The sequence below is a fragment of the Rhipicephalus microplus genome, chromosome 8, assembly GCF_043290135.1.
Source record: "Rhipicephalus microplus isolate Deutch F79 chromosome 8, USDA_Rmic, whole genome shotgun sequence".
NCBI classification, from domain to species: Eukaryota; Metazoa; Arthropoda; class Arachnida; order Ixodida; family Ixodidae; genus Rhipicephalus; species Rhipicephalus microplus.
The window spans coordinates 89456048-89476515 of record NC_134707.1 but is presented as its reverse complement, the minus strand read 5'-3'; the positions used below and the strand labels follow the sequence as shown (position 1 = coordinate 89476515).

At 41.2% G+C, this 20468-nt stretch overlaps 1 protein-coding gene across 4 annotated transcripts in view; it reads left to right on the top strand.

Moving 5' to 3' along the window:
* Window positions 1–19451, top strand: part of LOC119163894 (neprilysin-2) — a 31450-nt gene extending 11999 nt beyond the window's left edge. For 2 of the 4 annotated variants that reach the window (XM_075872290.1, XM_075872293.1), the window contains 14 exons: window positions 1192–1251; window positions 1774–1908; window positions 5623–5712; window positions 6520–6725; window positions 8155–8403; window positions 8530–8604; window positions 10777–10910; window positions 12834–13074; window positions 13141–13242; window positions 13336–13410; window positions 15478–15587; window positions 17589–17647; window positions 19271–19322; window positions 19393–19420. In XM_075872290.1, coding sequence (XP_075728405.1) covers window positions 1192–1251; window positions 1774–1908; window positions 5623–5712; window positions 6520–6725; window positions 8155–8403; window positions 8530–8604; window positions 10777–10910; window positions 12834–13074; window positions 13141–13242; window positions 13336–13410; window positions 15478–15549 — 1439 coding nt within the window. In that variant the 3' untranslated portion in view covers window positions 15550–15587; window positions 17589–17647; window positions 19271–19322; window positions 19393–19420. Of the gene's footprint in view, window positions 1–1191; window positions 1252–1773; window positions 1909–5622; window positions 5713–6519; window positions 6726–8154; window positions 8404–8529; window positions 8605–10776; window positions 10911–12833; window positions 13075–13140; window positions 13243–13332; window positions 13411–15477; window positions 15588–17588; window positions 17648–19270; window positions 19323–19392 lie in introns of all 4 variants that reach the window. The other 2 variants (XM_075872291.1, XM_075872292.1) reach the window with 2 other exon arrangements.
* The last annotated feature ends 1017 nt before the right edge of the window (window positions 19452–20468 follow it).

Here is a 20468-nt window from a genome sequence, read left to right as displayed (position 1 = left end):
ACAACCGGGGGGTAATGGTACGTGGCTTTCGCATGAAGGGTGAATCATTCTGTGATCAGAAGACAACGAAGAGGACTGGTTTGCTCGCTCTGCGTGCTGCGCTCCGATTTTATCAGTGTAAATACACTGCCAAATTGTCACGTCTCGTCTCATTTTACGTAACAACATTTACATAACGCGTATGGGACGCAGAAATCGGGTGAATTCCCATTCGTGCTTCTCTTGTTAACGCTCCCGGCTAACACACTATATATATGATGATGGTGCTTTCTTGTGTGCAACACATGGGACACATCAACCATGACATTTCTGCACTAAATGAAGAAACACACAGGGCCTATGTAATATCTCTTAAAGTTACTCTTGATCTCACAATAGCAATGAGTGCTCTAAAAATTTTGAAGTGAACAGTCATGTCAGCCCTTCAGCCTCTATCGAAACTTTTTCCTCGTCTGCAACACTAAGCACACAGTATGCCAGTGCACCTTGGTGTAACAGTGGGTTTGGTCTCTTCGTGAAGCCTTGCCCGAGCGTCGCCGAAATCCACAGCCACGCTACGGAGTGCCAGCGTCTCGGCTTTTGACGTCGAACGTCCGCTGCCTCCGCCGGTAGAACACAGCTGCCGATGCGACTGTCTTCTGACCTAACCAAGCAAGTCATTCTAGCTCATCGCTCATTCCTCTTGCAATATGGTTCGTGTCACTTACTTGGAGATATATGCTACGGCCTTCACGCACTCATGCCTGTTCCACGTGCTTGTCCTCCCACTTCTTCGTCTTCGTCTTCTCCTTACTCATGACGCAGTCTCACTTAAGTACCCCATTGATATAAGCTACGTTTGACAGCCATGGTAATATCATAAACTACCAACTATTATTCGAATGTGTTCATCACTACCTCGTTCTCTGGCATTGACTTATTCATGAGAAGTGACTGGCTCGCCCACAGCTCTTGCTTGTTCACTTTTTCTATAAGTCGTGCACTAAAATTGCTGAACAGATTGAGAACACGCATGCCAGACAGATAAACAAAGTGTATGAAATTATCTTAGTGCCGGCGTATGTTAGTAAGCCCAAATTTGAATTGTTTATTAAGTTTTGCGATGACATTTTATGATATGTTTTTAAAAGCGTGGCTATGTGTCTGTATTCTTCGGGTGGCTAACGTTCTGGCTGCATTTTTTTTCTTTAGAACGCACAAGGTCATCCAAGTTTCGTGATATTTGTTGGAAGCCGCAGTGCATAGCTATTGGTAAGCGACATTTTTGTATTTTTTGTATGTAAAGGCAGAAAGATTTTGAAGTATGTGTTCGTCATAAGAAGGGCACAGAGAAGCACACAATGCCTGCGAACAAGAGCTAGTAAAACACACGTTGGATTGAGTGACGTTGGCATAAGTGTTGCAGCCGAAACATAAACATCTTTCTTGTCTTTAGGGGCTCAAGAAATATTAGTACGTATTATAAAGATTATTGCGATACACCAAAACTAGTTCAATCCACCATTAATATTTGAGAAACTTAATCATTCAGGCGTGTTCTTTGGCCATGATCATCGTGTGCACCGTTTAGATGCATCAAACTGTCCTGATCCACAAATACCCAGTCAGTGCAGATATTTGGACATTATTTCTATAAACAGAACGTAGAAAAAATACTTTTGTTGTACTAACGCACTGAATGAGATTAGAGTAGATTACTGTTCTATTGTGCTGGTAGGATGTTTACTTTACATGGCTCATTTCTTACTCGCAAAAAATGACACATTTCTCTAGCGGATATAATCAGTGACGGCTTGGGAAAGTCAACACCTTGCGATAACTTCTTCGACTTTGTATGCGAAAAACGAGCAGAGAACACGGAATTGCCGCCATCAAAGGTTAAGGACTCTGCAATTGAATCCCTATTGCGTAAGTAGCCAAAATGTTGTCTAACTTACTATGTAGTCTAAACATAATATGCCAGATTATAAGGTTACTATTTTAAAGCATTTAAAGGTTCCTATTTTAAAACAGGTGTTGTTCAGCTTGCGCGAAATAACACCTGTTTTCTCATGATTTGGGGAGGCAGACACCATTGCATAAATGCTATATTACTAATGCCTTAGGCTTCGTAATTAGGAGCCGTTTTCTAAAGCTGCCTATGTGTCCTGTGTGTCTCGGTTTTCTCACTAACATTATCGCAGGTCAAATTGCTTGTAAAATCTCTGTCACCACTCTTCATTTCATATCATTATACTCGTGTACTTAGGATGCAGCAAGAGCAGAGTAAGGTGAAATTTTATTTACACATAATGGGCGAACTCTCTTAGGAGTATTTTTCTCGATAATTAGTGTCTTGTTGAATTCTGCAATCCCGATGTTGTCAGTGGCCTATGCTTGTGCAAACAAAGTGGAAATTCAAATGTAGATCCATGAACAAATAAGTGCCCTCAGGCTATCGTTAAGAAATTCCATAGCAAGCTTTTAAGTAAAAACACCATCTGTGTCATCATTCTTTGAGCTATATAGGCGTTATTCTAAAGTGTCATGTAATCAATTTTCGCCTTTATAGTCCGACACCTATTTCTGGCCACCTGGCGAAAGACTTGAGTGGCACGCGAGAAGCAGAATAAGATTGCATGAACGGCTGCATTCCGCTTCATTCCAGTTAGCACAGACACAATGAACTAAGTCAGGCGGCAGCAACCCTTTCAGGCGGAGTGCAATTGAGGTGGCTTGTACGGAACTGACCCTGCATTGTTCGCACGGGCGCATAGATGGTGGGACGGCAGAGAAAAAGAAATCGATTTAGTCGCATTATTTGTTTTCTATGATCTCTACTTATCAGTAGCTACTAATGAATAAAACAAATACTAACTTAGATGATAAAATGTTCAAATTTCAATTCATCGTAAAACGTTATCTGGCTAAGTGTGCTAATGGGAAACAACGTCAAATAGAAGCGATATTTATGTTCCTACCTTACCCAGTTATACGTCGAAACTGCAAAGCTCGTCCTTACATAGGAAGTGACAAGGCAACGACTGAGGTGGACTGGTCTGATGTCGTGCCTAAAAGAGCACATTGTTCCACTGCAAGCCGCAAGCTGCACACCCCGCAATTAAATGTAGCAGATTACCCTTGTGGGGTCAAGGGATGACAAACTTCCTTGACTTAATCATTGCTGCGTGAGAGCGAATAACAAAATTTTTGAAATCCGAAGTTTGCGTGACCCTCGCTTCATCTTTCAGAAAGCGGTACACCAAGGCAATAAAGCAATACTTCACACCATATCCCACTAGAGAAAAAATGTGTAGATGTGAAACATCGGGCACAAACACTTACACTGCCGGTGATGTTGGCTCTGGCGCTCATCACGGCGTAGCACAAGAGAGAAACCTGGGGAGGCGCAGGGCACCTAGTGATGGACCGGTTTTTCCTACTGGACCATGCCGAGTGCCGCTAGTGGTCAATGAAAGACAGCAGACTATCATTGGAGATAGAAACCCGCAGTGCGCCTATAGTTAACGCGTATGCTGCTTATTTTTATTGCTCGACAACGTACAGGAGAAACCTTCCAACGGCACTACTTTCAAGGTCAAGATCCAGTGCCCATATACACCAGGTACCCAGTGTACGGTTTTGTAGCATTAGTGTCGGTTTTTTTCAATCATTCATTGGTTCATGCTATTGTGCTTGTTGGACTGGCACTGTTTTGATGTGTTTGTTGCGCCTCACCATAGAACTTTCAAATGCGGAGCATTTCTTAGCGAACCTCGGCGACTTCGAGCGTATCTATCTATCTATCTATCGAGCGTACGTATCTATCTATCTATCTATCTATCTATCTATCTATCTATCTATCTATCGAGCGTACGTATCTATCTATCTATCTATCTATCTATCTATCTATCTATCTATCCGCTTACGTTTGGGTGCTCTTGTAGTGACCCTCCTAATTTGGCGTGAACCAAAACCAGCATGAGATGGTAAGACGGTTTGACGGATACGATGTGCTGGTCATGACATGAATAATGTCACCATCCCGTCGCGTACGTCGTCAAACACTTCTTGCCAGACAGGGCCACATACTCATGAGCGGGTATGTGCCGCTGGTATGCGGGCATGTGCTTGAGGTGATTGACAATTAGTATCTACCCATGAACGACGAGAACACACATGGGTAATTTTAACGAGCGAACTTTAACAAATACCCGATATCGGTACGGTCGACCCCAAGAAGGCATAGAACAAGTGCAAGGATCTCAGCTGGAATCAAACCCAAGCACTCAGCGTGGCAATGTAGTATTTTATCGCAAATATACGCCAGGTATCGGAACTACATTTCAAATAGACGCTAGTCTTCGTGAAACGTCAATAGTAGTTGCAGTATGCACTTCTTTGATACAGCCGTCACATCGCATTAACGTCAATTGTGGCTAGTTGCCATGCGAAAAAGTTGATTTATGTAGCACTTTCCTGGGCCAGCATCGTCGCGGGCATCAGCGCTTCATATCAGCTTCTGGTGTTGCTAGTACGCACGTTTTAGTTTACATTGTTACACAAGTGCAAAGAACTGGTTACATAAACATCTGCAACTCTTCAGCATATGTCTGTGCGAGCAACAATATATTTGGCGTCATTTTTTCATCATTCATTCAACATTATATTTAGCGTCAAATCTGCATCACTCATCATCTGCTGAGCAACATGCCTATCTAACCTTTTCATGCCCTCAATTGGAATATGCTTCATCGATCTCATCTCCTTGTCAGCATTACGTAATAGGTAAAGTAGAATCGATCAAAAATTGTGCGGCCTGCTTCATAACCTGACAGTACTATCACTGTTCCAGCATCACTCTAATCAAAAATGATATTACCTTATATTACCTTTCCTAACTTAGATTCCCGCTGCTCTGTCACCCTCTTTTGCATCTTCTATAAGTATCATTACAACTCGTGGACCAGTCGTCTATCGATTTAAATTCCTTCACATATATACATCACGTCATCTTCATAATAGTCTCGGTTTCAGACGCATCTTCGGCCACACACAGTTATTCAGTAATTCTGTTTTTCCGCGCTCTATTGCACTTTGGAATAGTCTTACTGGTTAAAGTCTATCGTTCAGAGACCCTGTGAATTTTCAAGAGAATTTGCATGTTTATATGTTCGATTACTTTCCTATAAAGATGTGTTTTAATTATTGACATTGTATTTTACTGCATTGTTTAATAATGTTTCTTCTTTCCTTCTCATTGTAGAATTTTCTTCGTTTCATCCTCGACGTAGTTTCTTTTTGTGCTTCATTTATTGTAATTTTTTCATAAGACCGCCCCCACCCCATTAAATGCTCTTCGGGGCCTGTAAGGTACCATAAATAGAAAAATAAATAAATATTTTGGTCACTCTTGATGATTTTACATATTTCAACGTTATGGGTCATCGTATTGGAAAGTTTAGGGTAGTCTCTGATGGCCATAGCGACACTTTCGAACAATCAAAAAACTACTATTATCTGTTCTGTCGCATTCTTGTGTGAAATGCTATCTCAAATATTACTCTGGTCGTAGTAGTACACATTAGGGCAAAAAATATATACCGCGAACTCTGAGGGCACCCTCTCTGGTTATTTTTTCAGGAATTCTGAAGAGCCCTAATGCCAAAGGAAGCACAAAATCCACTGCGGTGGGGAAATTTACTAGCGCCTACATGTCATGCATAAATGAAGGTAAGCTTTTTGGTGATCAAGCGCGAAACTTCCATCTTCTGATACACATCAATGAAGCAATACTCACACACTGTTTTGTCGTCAATCACTTCTGACAGGGCATTTGGTAATTGTTTTGCAAGTTAATGCATTTCTCCTTTGATATATATATATATATATATATATATATATATATATATATATATATATATATATATATATATATATATATATATATATATATATATATATATATATATATATATATATATATATATATATATATATATATATATATATATATAAATGGTTGAAGTACTGGTTGGTGTTAAGTACCATATATATATAAGCCTTGGAGGTAGCACTTCAAGAAGACTTCAATTACGTTGACGTTTTGTTTTGGACAGAGCCCAACCTTTATCTTCTTGATCATCTTGTATTGATAAAGGACATCCTCTGCCCGAAACTTCGACAGAATACATGAAGTCTTCTCGATGTGCTACATCTCTTAATTTTATATACACGGCAACCAATGCCAACCACTCTTTCAGTGCACTGCTCAGGCTAAAGAAAAATGAATGCTAACGACCACGGACCACTTATAATTAATTACGGCACACACGATAACGGTTTAGTCGATGAATTTCTACAGTATTTATTTTGGCAGCTCTAGTCTTGGACAGAGAACATTTGTAAAAAGGTTATAAGGAAACACTGCCTTATCACTTGTACCATTTCCTGTTTGCCTTAGTGCAGCGCGTAAAAATGCTTTCAATTCGTCACACAATTAAACATCCTATAACAATGTTTCTACCAAACTCTTCTTAGGAAACGACAGCCTGAGGCTCCATGAATCTATGCAGAGAATATTTCGTCAGCTGGGTTTTCATGACTGGTATTCATCAAGCAAAGAGCCTACTAATGGAACTGACGAGACCATCGGCAATATTTTAAGCGAAATCGGCTTGCGCCCTTTTTTCGACTACAGCGTTCAACTGGAACCAAGGAAGCCCAGCAGCAAATGGACAATCATAGTAAGCGTCACTTCAATTTCTTCTTCTTTTTTCTTTTACTTTTACAAATACTCTACTTGGGATAATACATAGGAAGTTATCAGCTTTCTTAAACAGTAAAAAGCAGCTGTTGGTTTCAAACACGAGTTCTCGTGTTCTTAAGAACAATCGAGTTGTCATGGCAACAGCCTTGTGGGGTGGCTTGTTGTAGCCTCAGGTAGATGGAGAAAATGAATTTCTTACGGTAACACGAAGATGTGACAACCAGGTTACGTGACAAAGATTGATTATCCAAGGCACATTCCACTTTGATGAAGTAAATATTATATCACCATAATGACTGGGTGAATCTTGTCACAAGTTTCTGAACTTACTCTAGCGCAGTTATAATATATGCTTATCAAGAGTTCGAAATATTGGCGGGGTATTTTTTTAGGTCTGCTATATTATTTACACAATAGTACTTTAAATTACGGCGTAGCATGACGAATTTGTCCTTTAATGAATCCTTAGGTGTTTTTCACTAATGAAGTTAGGTCACTAGCACGCCCGGTCGAGAAAAATAATTCGACTTCTTTATGCAGTCCCATAGGTGAAATATGATCCCGGCTTGTCAGACCAGCGATCCCGGCTTATCAGACCAGTGAAAATGTGTTCTATTGAGGCAGCACAAACATTAAGAGGACAAAAAAATAACTATTATCGTAAAGTTCGAAGCATTCTGAAGAAGTATAGTCCCATTCGAACTGTACAGCATACGTTGTAGCAAGAATTCTGTATAAACCACTCCTTGGAATGTCCGTCTTTGTAGCCATACCCACGACCAGCAGAGAGTGACATACCACGGAGATGTCATCAGCACGGCGCTCATTCAGCGTGCTGAGGTGGCGCTGTAGTGCTCATCCATGAAAACGCTTTAGTCCTACTGCGTGGCTGCTGCTGTGGGTGACTGTACGAGTGACATCGCTAGTGACATATGGTAACTGCACCCGATGAACACCTATTTATTGCATGGCTATTCGTGTCGCCGGCTCAGCGCTACGATGCCGCATATCGCACGCCGGCCAGTTCCAGAAGCATCGCGTGTTGCGACAGGTGAGTGGAATGTGGAGGAAACGCTTTCAACGTGAGCGCATTGTTTGGAAGGCAACGCAAGGCACCTGATGGCACCAAAAATAACCACAGACGGGACAGCTTTTAGCACCAGCGGCTGCGCACTCTGATAATTGTCTTTTGATCGTCCACACTTTACGCACTCCAGAAATGCTTTCTGTTCTTTCACTGATGGATAATAGACCATACGACAAAAATGCGTTGGTATGTTCTCGCTATTTCAATCGCTGCCTAAACGAACATATGTGCACTTCTGAAAATGCTTACTCCAGCTAAAAGTCATATCCAACTATTTCTCAACTGGTTTCACAAGTTAAACAACCTTTTTATCTTGCAGATTACGAAGCGGACTGACTTCTTTCTTCTGTCTTGCGCATCCGAAAAATTCACGTCACTGTCGTCACGAGAAAAGTTCAGTGAATCCAAGCAATCACAAGAGAGTGCTGAAAACATATCCACAAAGCAATACAGCCGCTGTAAAAAAACAGTTGCTGAAATACTTAGACTTACGAGCGCCAATGTGACGAAGAACCAAAGTATGATAATTGCGGAAGACATTCTGACTTTTGAACGGGCGTTTTCAAAGGTAAGAAACTGAAGAAAGATATCGGACACCTAAGTACTGTTTTGCATTTTTAACTACTCTATTTGCGTGTTTATTTCACGACGTTCTTCATTGGTAATTCTATACTCTTACGTGGCTATTTTTCAGCTCTCTAAGCAGGCGGTTGGGAAACCAATCGAAATAAACATGACATCCGAGAATGGGACAGCCGCTTCAACTAACGTAAGTTCTAGGCTACCAAACTTGTTTAGTGCTTTAATATACTGTGACATGATACGTACAGATCATGTCCTTCATAGGAAAATCTTGACCATAACTCGAACAATGAATAAGACGGTGGCGTAACATTTGAGGCACAGTCTGAGTATTTTTTTCATGTCAGAAGCTCTAACGCACAATGTCTCAAACTTCTGCGGTAATCATATGCGATCGATATTCATCTAATGGGTCATTTTCATGCAGCGTACAAATCTGATAAAAAATGACTGTAAGGCTGCACGGGGCAGAATGTTTACCTTTCACTTTTATTCTAGCAGTGATGTCGGTTGAGTGCATCTTATAAAAAGGCTCTTTCAATGCCCGGATAGCTCACAACAATTTCATAAACCAACGCAATAGCTCTACAAGTCCTGTCCCTTTGATCTCTGTTACATGGGGTGCAAAATAAAACGGGTTGATGCACGAAACACCACACAAAAAATTACTAACTCTTGAGCATTGCTGCTCACTTTTTAGCTCATTACAGTACACTTTTCGGACACGTAGACTTATCAGATATCACTGTTGCTGTAAATACAGTGCCAGTGGAAGTATGTAATCTGCCTCTTACGAGTAGGCAGACTTACTCGTACTGGAATCAACTAGGTTAGTTCCCGCTCATTGAACACGTAGTTTCAATGATGTGAAGTGATTATTTATTTTGTTAGATACGTTCCGAGTTCAAAGATCTCATTATTCTTGGACGAGAATCACTCCGCGCTTACCATTACTGGTACTGGGCGAGTAAATATGTTCTGCTGCGACTCTTGAGAACGACAAGTTTGGGAGGCGGAAGAGCATAGACGTGTGTACAACCTGCCATATTAAAACATGAGTGGTTGAGTCCGACGCAAGTCGTGTTGGAGCCAGAGACACCAGAAATGCGTCCACACTGGTAAGCATCACAAAAGCAAATGTTTTATCCAACCACATCCATTCCACTCCCCCGAGGTGAGTGGCGCCTTTAAATATAGCTGTCCTGACACAGGCGAGACTTCAACCTAATCAACCAGAGAATCAGGTGAATCAGGAAAATAGACCAATACGACACTAACACACGGTTGCAGTGAAAGCAGTTAGTTGCGAATTCCAGAAATACGACTTCAGCGTTTATACTGCAACAAGGCCATGAACCATGTGAATATTTTGTGCGTATAAATGGAACACCGTCAGCCCCCTGTACTCGTGTACCGCACTGCGTCAGCCCATTTGAAGTTTTCAGTGAAAAATACAGTGCCAAATGTGAGTGAGAAAGCTAAGCCAAAATGCATCGTCTGCGCATGAAGAGGGCAAATGCGAACGGAGATTGCCCGTCCTAATATGGAAGCAGTACGTTAAACTTTTTTTCGATCAGCTGAGAAATCGTCCTATCACCTCATTTGTACGCATGTGATCTACGTGCGTTGCAGGAATGCTTATATCACACTCGTGGCGTGCGACGAATAAAGTGCATGTACGCCAAAAGCGATGACAGCCAACAAACAAGGCAAGAAAAAAAAAACAGGCAGTCCAATCCTTTAACTCTAAATAAAACAAACAAATTATAGCGGTGCTATCCTCTGTGTCATGCGGCCAGTAATTTCTCTGAGTCTACGCGTGTCCCTCCGAACACCAGAGGCAGTTTTCGGTTGCAGTTTCAGACAGGACACACGTGTAACAAAGGGCTAAAAATGTGGTATCATGGAAGCAAGTCTGCCGTCATATTGAGTTTCGAAATTCTCAGTGCCAAGACATTGTTTATTTGTTATCCTAATGTATTTTTAAAAGAAGTTTAATGTACAGCTATGGTATGTTATGAAGTTACTTGTTTTTGCTGTGGTTAAGCTTACCTTAGTGAAAGAAAGTATAGTATTATTTGTCAGCTGTATGTAACCATAACTCTGCCTTGTAATGCTTTGCAAATATTTGTTTCAAATAAATGTGGTGGTACTCAGGGGCTCTGTTATAGAACGTTGCCTTATTATTTGAATATTACTCTACTTTTCTTTCGTTCGCTTTTAATTAGGTGGCATCACCTAGTGCTCATTTGTTTTCTAACACAAACTGTTCGCATGCAGCTAATGTTAAGTGACCGCAGTCAGCAAGGCTTCCGAAATACGAGCGATGTGATTCACTGCAATCTTCTCCTAATCGCAGTTTTCCTTACGATTTATGCTTGAAAAGGAGCTACGTGACATCAACGCAACCTTAAAGGACGACATTCGGGTTATACTAGAGTGCCCGGACTACTATGCAGGCTTGATAAACTTTGTAAGCAGAGTAAACAGCACGTAAGTAAGATAAATAGAAGCATCTTTTTTTTTTGAAGTCGTTGATTTTTAAAGTGCAAGACTGTGCACACGATGATAAGTAAGCTGCGCTTGTGTAAACTTCCGAAAATCATTTGTAGAAGCTGAAATTAGCGCAGCTTTGCAACTATGTGTCGGCGCGACAAGCACTGCGCACGAGGCATAAAATAATGAAGTACATTTTGATTTTACGCTATATGCGTGAGAGATATTTTTAGTCTAGTTATAAATGTTGCTTGGTGGTCCCCGAATGGGCTATTGAAATTTACATGGAGCTCCTGTTTGGCTTTTACTAGCTTAATGAACATTTCAATGAGCCTCCTATTTATTTACTAGTTTCACTCACAAGTTGCTTGTGTGATTCTGCTCCAAAAACACGTACAATCCTTCTTGAGAAAGGTGTTGTAGACACATCTACAAAATGGCTTGAAATGCTTCATCAACGGCCCGCAGGCTACCAAAACTAGGCTCATTTGAAGCGGACGTCCCCTTCTAACTTCGGCACCTGAAGTTTCACCAAAACCAGGTTGCTAACTGCCAAAAATACTTCCGGGAACTTTTCAGGCAGACCCAGTACCTTCCCCGAGGCACGCACTGTGATGCACAACCTGCAATGCGCCAAATCTGCAAAACATAAGTTTAAGCTACTCGGTGACACATCATAAAAAAGTTGGCGGACACTTAAGCCTTGTCTTTAAGAGATGAGCGCGAAAGCGATATGATGGTCTTTGTGCGTACGTCAAACACTTAGCGTATGAATTTTTCTCAAACTTGCTACCCACCCACTATGTGTCATTAAGGGTGCACTTGCGTGGGTGCTTCTTGGAGTGGGCGACTTGTTTTAAACCATGAAGTCATTATGATAATCCCATGTTTTGACGCCGATGGCAACGATAGCCTGTACGACGCATTACTAGGGCAATGTTTCGTGTTGAGTTCTGAAGCTTGTATACAGGACGCGTGTGTTTGTAAAGCAAGGAAGTTACTTTCGCTGCATTTTTAGGCAGGGGACGATATTTTCACAGTGTTCACAAGCAGAGGCATGGCTGTGTGGTAGAACACCCACTTGCGGCGCAAATGATTCGGGTCGATCCGCAGTCAGGCCCTGAATTTTTATTAGTTATTTTAGTTGTACCTTTCGCGATTTCTTTGGTCACACAAATATGATGGTTTTTCGCCGTCACGTTAAAACAAAATCGAAAAATATGCAGCTTTGTGGATGCTTTAGGAATTAATCCCAACTAGCACGTACATGTATATTCAGGTGCTCTATACAGCCAGTCATTAAATAAGTAATGAGTCATATGCGCATTGTTGATTTGGTTGCCTTATGTGAAGGGAAAGAGAAATGTTGCTCTTCACGTTAGTTCCGGAACGTGGCACATTGACAAATTCACCAAACGTAGCAGTCATCTAACTAAAGTGGTCTGCGGCAGTCATACCCGACCCGATGATTCTAAGGGAACCTGCAGTAATTACGTAGGAGGTGACGTTCATTCTATGCAAAAGGTACGCTTTTATGTTAAAGGCTCTAGTCTAGAAAAATGGCCTAGTTATGGTACATCCACGTCCATGAATGTTCCGTCCCAGAGTATGCACCATACGGCGTAAAGATGTGTCACCGATTTGGTGCTAATTATAATTTAAGCGCAAATGAAGTAGAAAAAGATGTATAGGGCTTATGCTATTACGCTAGGTGGAACACTTAATTGATACTGTAGGTGGTCCCTAAAATTAGCTTTGAGCTAAATTCCAAGTTGGGGTTCTGAAACATAAATTGTAATGTTTTCTCGCCTTTACTAATGCCTCTGAATATCTTGAGCTGCCAAGAGGCAGCCCAGAACTGCGGCGTTGGAAAACAGCGACAACATTTTTATGTGCTTTGGTTGATTTAATTCTTTTTAGGATAGCCATCAAGAACTACATCGCATGGAGTTACATAAGATCAATGGCTAACGTGGAAGGAACTTCTCTTCACGACCTGTATATGACCTACAGTTTCAACACGACTAACCTCACACGTTCATCTGCAAGGAAGAACGTGAGAAAATCTTGCCTCTTGCGACTACTGAAGCCAGAAACGATGCTCACTGCAGGAACCAGCCTTTATATCAAGTATAACTTCAACAAATACCACCGCAAGAACGTAAGCAATTTTGATGCTACCCGCTCGTGCATAAACAGATCACCAGTTTTCGATATATTTTAATAGGTGCACAAGATGTTGCAATTCATCAAAGCGTCCTTCAAAGTGATCATCCTAGAAAACAAGTGGATGACGGACTTGACTAAGAACAAAGCTGCTGAACGATTGACATTGTTCTGTTTGAAGCGCAGTTAGCTAACAGGTGCTACCGTGTAAGCACATTCAATCCATGTTAATAGTAGCTCGAAATGATTACAGTTGGCGAGAATGGAAACAGTGGTTGGCTATCCTGACTGGATGATGGATGACACTGTAGTGGACAATCTGTATAGATACGTGAGTGATTTTTTTCTTTCTGAGTTGCTCTTCTCTTTACCGACGCTGCGGATTTTCCTCATTAGCAATCCCTTGTGTTTTTTTGTATTTTGACTACTTTATAAATGACAAGTGCTGAAAGGAAATGAACATATACAATGACACTTAATCGATTTACGCAGGTATAAACGTTTATTTATTTATTTATTTATTTATTTATTTATTTATTTATTTATTTATTTATTTATTTATTAGGAAGCTCGCGTAACACCAGAGCACATAACAGTGGGGTAAAAGGCTTACGCTCAGTTTGAGACGTCCATATTTTGTTTTCTTTCTGCCCGCGTAAGTAATTAGGTAAGAAAAGCAAACGTGTAAAGAGCCAAGAGATATACGTCAATTTCAAAATGCGAGAGTTTTTACATTGGCCATACAATGACAAAAATGTGAAAAAAAATGAAAAGTAAAGTTATCTGTACAGGGTGTGAATAACACAATTTGACACGGTACAGAGGAGACAGACGGGCCACTTTTGCAATATTTCCACAAAGATACGTAGGCGTACTGCTGTACTTGTAGTTTCACATGCCCAAGCACCATTGTTGGCTCAACGTTTGGCGCTTACACTTTATGAAGGCACTGTCAGTGTCCGCGGAGAGTTGACAAAGCAGTCCAGCGTCACCTTGATACTGATTACGCTAAGGGAATATCTACGCTACCATCCTGCTCACCTCGATACTTTACATATGCAGAAAAAAAGTGCACTTATACCGCCATCTTTCCTACACAAAGGCCCACAAATACACACACACACACTCGCACACACGCACATACACGCACACAGACAGACATGCATACACGCAGGCACACACACACGTACGTACTCATACAGACGCAACACACACACGCACATACATGTGCAAACACACACACACAAGATACCACGTGATCAGGCACGCATACATAAACCCATCCTTACATCAACTCCACAAGCACGCACGCACACAACCGCACATATATATACACACACACACACACACACACATACACGCACGCACGCACACACACACGCATGCAGATAAAGAGATGCACACAAGCACAAACATACATACGCGCACACACCATGCTAACGAACACATACGCATATTGATACTCACACGCAGACTCAATCGTGCACATACTCAAACAGGCGTTTGCATGCAAACACAGTCGTGCACGCACACAAAAACGTACAAGCCCGTACATACACGTACACGCATAAACACATGCACACGTGCACACAACTCACACACGCAAACGCAAACACGCAGTGTCACGCAAACACGCACATAAACAGGCGCACACAAATGCACACACTCACGTACACATGTTAATACACTAAGTAGTTCAACTAATAGCCTCTGCAGTGGGTTCAGCTCTTGTGCCCAGCAAAAAATAATAATTCTTCGAGTTTTATTGTTGACTCAATCTGGTGGCACTTTTATAATTCAATAGTAAGCTCAAATGCAGCTTTTGCGTTGCGATTTTTAAAGCGTCATAAAATGCATCATAAAATGTTATTTTTTATATACGAGTCAAATACGAAAGCAACAAACCTTTTCGTCTAAGTGCTGGCACTGAAAATATATTTAGGAAATAACGAGAGTCATTCTGCTCCACCGTTTCGCCCTCATGAAGAGCTAAATTCAGCCATACTGTAGCATGATATGGAAGAGTCATTTACAATGAAGGGGGTTCTCAATATTGAGTAGTAGCGTTATTATTCACACAGACCGTAATTAGTCTACGATGTGTAAACTTGCCTGCTCGTTTTATTTATGAACTGCCCAAGTAGTACTTTTTCCTCAGGCCAACTTTCAACAAATTTTTCGTTTCTGTTAGGCTTCACAGGTGTTGTTTAAGCGCGCATGTTTACTATAGAAGGACAAATCAACACGCTTTCTAGAAAGCGTATTGTAGCTCATTTTATGTGAAGATGCTGCGGTCTCTAGGTCATAGACTATTCGGTAGAGAGTCCGTGGCGTATGGATTGATACAAACGTTCCGAAAATTAGCAATGAAGTTGCTACAGCCTACGACTATTTTCAGATTCCCCTCCTGAAGGAAACTACATCGTTCACTGAGCACATATTTTGGATACAAGAAAACAGTCGCTACTAGGAGCTTGTAAAACTGAGCGAGGAATATATATACAGAGAGTAAGTCGATATCTCATCGTATGTTTATCCTCAGCTAGCCGACATATTTTCCTGATTAGCCAAGTTTGTTGCAGCCTGAGTAAAGAAGCTGAGTTCTTTCAGACAATGTATCACCAGCATAAATACCAACTACAAAAAAGGAATCGAAATGAAGGTGCCAAATAATTGTCTTTTAAAAGAGTGGTGTGACGTAGAAACCATATAGCGTGACCATCGACACGTTCGCTTAGCCGTCAAACTCGCATTTCAGAATAATCTGAAGAAAAACGCTACATAAGTCGGCAGGCTAGTTTGGAGACTCTGGTGTTACCTTTATCCACATGATGTTGACACAATGATTGCTTTCAGCCTTAGTGATATTTTGAAATAAGCTCTTAATAAAAAGTATGCGCGTGCAGCTTGAACCTCCAGCTAACGCATACATCCTGTCCTCGAGGTAATCCTGAGGTTCAATCAATGAAGCACTCACCCAATATTACCTGGATATTGTACTTAGCATGGCCGAGTACCCCCTGTTAGGTTACTTTTTGAGCAGTATCGTTTCTTCCTGTTAAAAAAAAATGGTTCTTCTTTTTTTTTTACAGCGAAAGCTATTGTGAGATCACAACACGGGTCACGCACAGTTGCATGTTGTCCACCGCCACCGCCGCCACCACTGCCGCCGCCGCCGCCACTGGTGTCCGTAACCATATCGTGCGAAATTAGAAAAAAAAAGCCTAGCCCCAATGATACATCAAGGCTTGAACCCGGCTCCGCTGGGTGCCAGCCCAATATTCAGCCACTGAGTTACGCCGGTGCTTGTAACTTGTTGTGAAACTTGCCTTAGGCAGGCATGACCGAGCACCAATGGCACAGTGGGGCTTGAACCGGGGTCCACTGGGTGCTAGCACAGCGGACTCGAGTTCTACCACTGAGCTACTCCGGTGCTTGTGACTTGTCAAACTTGCTTTATGCAGGCTTGATGTCGGCAAAGCAATCGTGTTAATTAGACATATAGAGCGTTTTACAACAGCGAAAGAAACACCAGTCGTCGCACAATTCGATTAGCGTAACGAGTGGGCCGTCCAATGCTCCAACCCATCACAAAAGCTTGTTCTTGTTTCCCTATTAACTGTGGGGCATACACAATTCAGTCATAACTCCTCATCGTGTCAGCCACTGCATGGACAATTGGCACAAAATTCCCAGCATGTGTTTAGCGCATACCACCATTCTCAGAAGAATGAAGAAATATAGCATAGCGAATGCCGGCCTGCTACCCAAACATTTATTATTAGTGACCTAGTGGGAACCAAGCACGTGTGCTTCCAGTAGTTACCCCATGAGAGCTTTGAAAATGCTATGAAAGGCTGCTCCTCTACCTTTCACTGTGACTGTGCTGCGCCTACAGTGCAGGCCTAGCGTTATTTTTTTTCACTTGATAATTTGTTGCCTTATTTCTGTGTCCCCACCCATTTGCCCCATATTACCATTGTGTATTTTTCACCTGCATCACATTAATTCCGTCTTTTCTTTTATTTTGTTATTGTAGCTTGAATTCCATTTTTGTTGCCCAGTGTTTATGATAATAAGTTTGTATTCTCACTCCTGGTAGGGTCATGTGACCTGCAGTAAATATAGAAATAAATACGTGAATAAAGTTACTGTACATTTTGAATATCTTCCAGAATAATTTTAGGAACTCTTATAACGGTATATATGGGGATCTTTTCGCGTTCTGGGACTTAGTTTTATATATTTTATATATCATTAGAAAATAATAAGATGACCTGCAAAGCTGCTAGCTTCGTTTTAGAGTTTTCTAATTACCTACCCAGTCCCGATATTCTAGCTGTGATCCTCGCACGAGAAGGCTCATCAAAGAACTAGGCAATACTCTTGTTTTGAGGTTGACGCCTTCCTCCTCACCTCAACAGCCTCTACACCGTATTGAAGAAAGTACTGTTGGCAGCGTTTTCGAAGTCAATGTGTAATGTCCTTGTCTCATTTTTATTCCTGCAGATTTGCGGCTGTCGCCCTATTTTCTCATCCATACTACATAGAACGAAGCGACACGCTCGGTGAGTGCTGTCAGTCATTAACGGCTTCACTTGTTGATTTTGCGCATGCAGTGCGGGGTAACTGCAAAACACGCCATCAGTAAGATCGTCGTTAAGGTGTCTTCAATAGTATCATGCTTAATACAATATGAATCAATCTTGAGTAATAATACTTACAAAAAGTTCCTAGCTTCCTTGGTGACTTTAGGACAAGCAGAAATCTTTAGTAAGCAGCGAACACCAAAAAAGCTGCTCTCTGTTTCAGCTTGTTACACTGTAATACTACAATTAAAAAAGGAGGTCTTTGCATGATGCAACGACGACAGAATAGCTCTTACGAAAAACAAATAAAGAGCGGAATGGAAATTTCTGTTAAAAAAATTGGCCCCCGTATCTACGTGTTGATCTGCAAGTGTCGTCGAAAGACGATAGTCTTGCGTGTGGAGAGAACAAAACATTTATTTGATGTTCTGCTCAAGAAAATCGGTGAATAGTATTCTGGAGGCGCTGCGTGAGAGTGCCTCGAGCGTGCAGCGGAGGTGAACTAGCACATCAAGTCACGCCACACGTGCTACATGAGCGCCATCTGGCAGTGTTCTTGGAACCTAATCACTTCTGAGACGGACACGCGCGCCCGTCTCAGTGGTGATAAGGTGTAGAAAGCAAGGCTACGGGCAGGTGCCACCACCGTGTCGTCTTAGTAAAGAGTTGGAAACACTCGCCTTTTCGTGCAACCGGTGCATAATCCGAGCAGCGTGATAAACGCTGCTGTCTTTACAATTCCTTATGTATACCTTTTCTAGTAAAAGACGCACATGCAGAATATGTATGTGTTGTTATGGTGCTTCAGATATACGCAATAAATGCTTTTTAATTGACAATCGCACATGTATGAACGCTGAGTCTTGAGCAACATTGGTGGGTGCTACGGATGGGGTCGGCCATTTGTGGTATCAGCTGGTGCCGTTCCAAGTACCCGGTAACATTAATAGTGAACAAACAGACAAACGTACAGATAGACAGATCAAAATATTTGCGTCTAAGGTTTCCAAGCAAGACTATCGTCTTTAAAACTTTTTTACATCTTGTTTGAGCGAGTTACGGGTCATCGCTCCTGCATATAAGCTATTAAGAAAATATAGCGACACAAAAATAAGAGTAGGCAAAGAAAAATCGAATAATGAAATCCCTGTGCCAGTCCACTCAGATATTTTTGATAAGAAATGCCCTAAGTAGTTTTTCATTGAAATTTGACTTACTCGATATGAAGGAGTAAGTTTCCTGTACCACAAATATTATAGAATGAATGTACTCAATTTGCAAGACTATTGCTTTACAGTTCCTCTTTTTGTTTCGAAGGAGTTTTTATATCGCTTGAACATAATGACATTGTAGTCGAAGGAAACGTCACGCCACAGTGACAGGATATCCAACTGCCTAAATATCAAGAGCTACGCCAAGTGTTGCGGCTAGCCCAATTTCTACAAACAATTCTGCGTGAATTCACGACTGAATTACCTATGCGTGAGGTCCACGTTGAATAAACAAAAACTAGTTTGTATGATAACGATAACGGAAATATCTTGTCGATAATACGCATCGAGTATACCCCCTAAGATCTTCTTTACTATTCTCGCATTGCAGTACTGCCGGCGGCAGCACTCGTGCCACACTATAGAAGACCGCCAGTGCCAAGGTATCTGTCGTCAAAATTTTTGCGGGATTTACAAGGATTACATCAATATTTATTCTCTTCCTTTTGGCAGGGCACTGAACTTTGGCTCCATTGGAACGATGGCTGCGATGCTTATGGCTAATGCTATTGATCGGTTTGACAGTACGTGAGTATGCTGATTATATATTTACTAATATACTATGATGAATATCTAATCTCTTAACTGCTCAATTTCTTTTTTTTAATTTCGGTCAAAAAGAGCGTAATTTTATTGCTTACTTCAATTGGTAACTACTTCTCATGTCTCCTACAAATGTATAGGCTTTCAATAATATATCGTAAAGAGTTGATGTTTACCTTTTGCTTTGTATTGTACGTGTTTCATATGCAAAGATATTTACTTTGTCTATTACAGTTTGTAAAAACTTTTTTCTCTTATATTCATGTCAAAGTTTGTCTTATCTTTTGTTTTGTATTTGCAACTCCACAATGAGGAGATGATTATTTCTGTTTTTTTTGTTTTTGTTTGCTTTTGTTGCTGACTTCTGTTTCTGTTGTCGAACATGTTAAGTCCGGGGTAAAGGCCTCGTTCGGAGGCATATCAGTTTCCTTTTGCCTTACATCTTGTACATATTTCTCTTGTATAAATGTCTGAAATAAGCAATTTAGAGTGAATTAAAAATTATATTGAAAACGTACTAAAAAAGAAAGTCAATGTTGAAAAAAATATTTCCATCTCACAGTTTGGCGAATCCATAGTAGAAAGTTCATTGCTGAAAAGTACATAGGAGACCAGCAACCTTCTCCTAATAAAATTTAAAACCCTATAAACAAAACAGTTAGAGACGCCACATCTTTCTTCGCTTGTATAGGCTAAGCAACCTTGTGGTATTTCGCTCGGGAAGCTTCAGGGCTGTGTTGGAATTTTCAAAACGCGAAATACCACAACGTGGCTTTACCGGGGGGCACTGGCAATGTTCGCGTGTGAGCCGTGTTCATCATCCCCGAAGGTGAATAGGGAAAATTTTATCTCCCCTCAGAGATGATTTACGCAGTGTCTTTCCGCCCAGTATCACCTGCTGGGTGGTATCTTTTTATATATTTATGACCATTTCGTTTATGTTTATCCTCTAAGTGCTATATTGTAGCAGCAGCACATGCAAACTA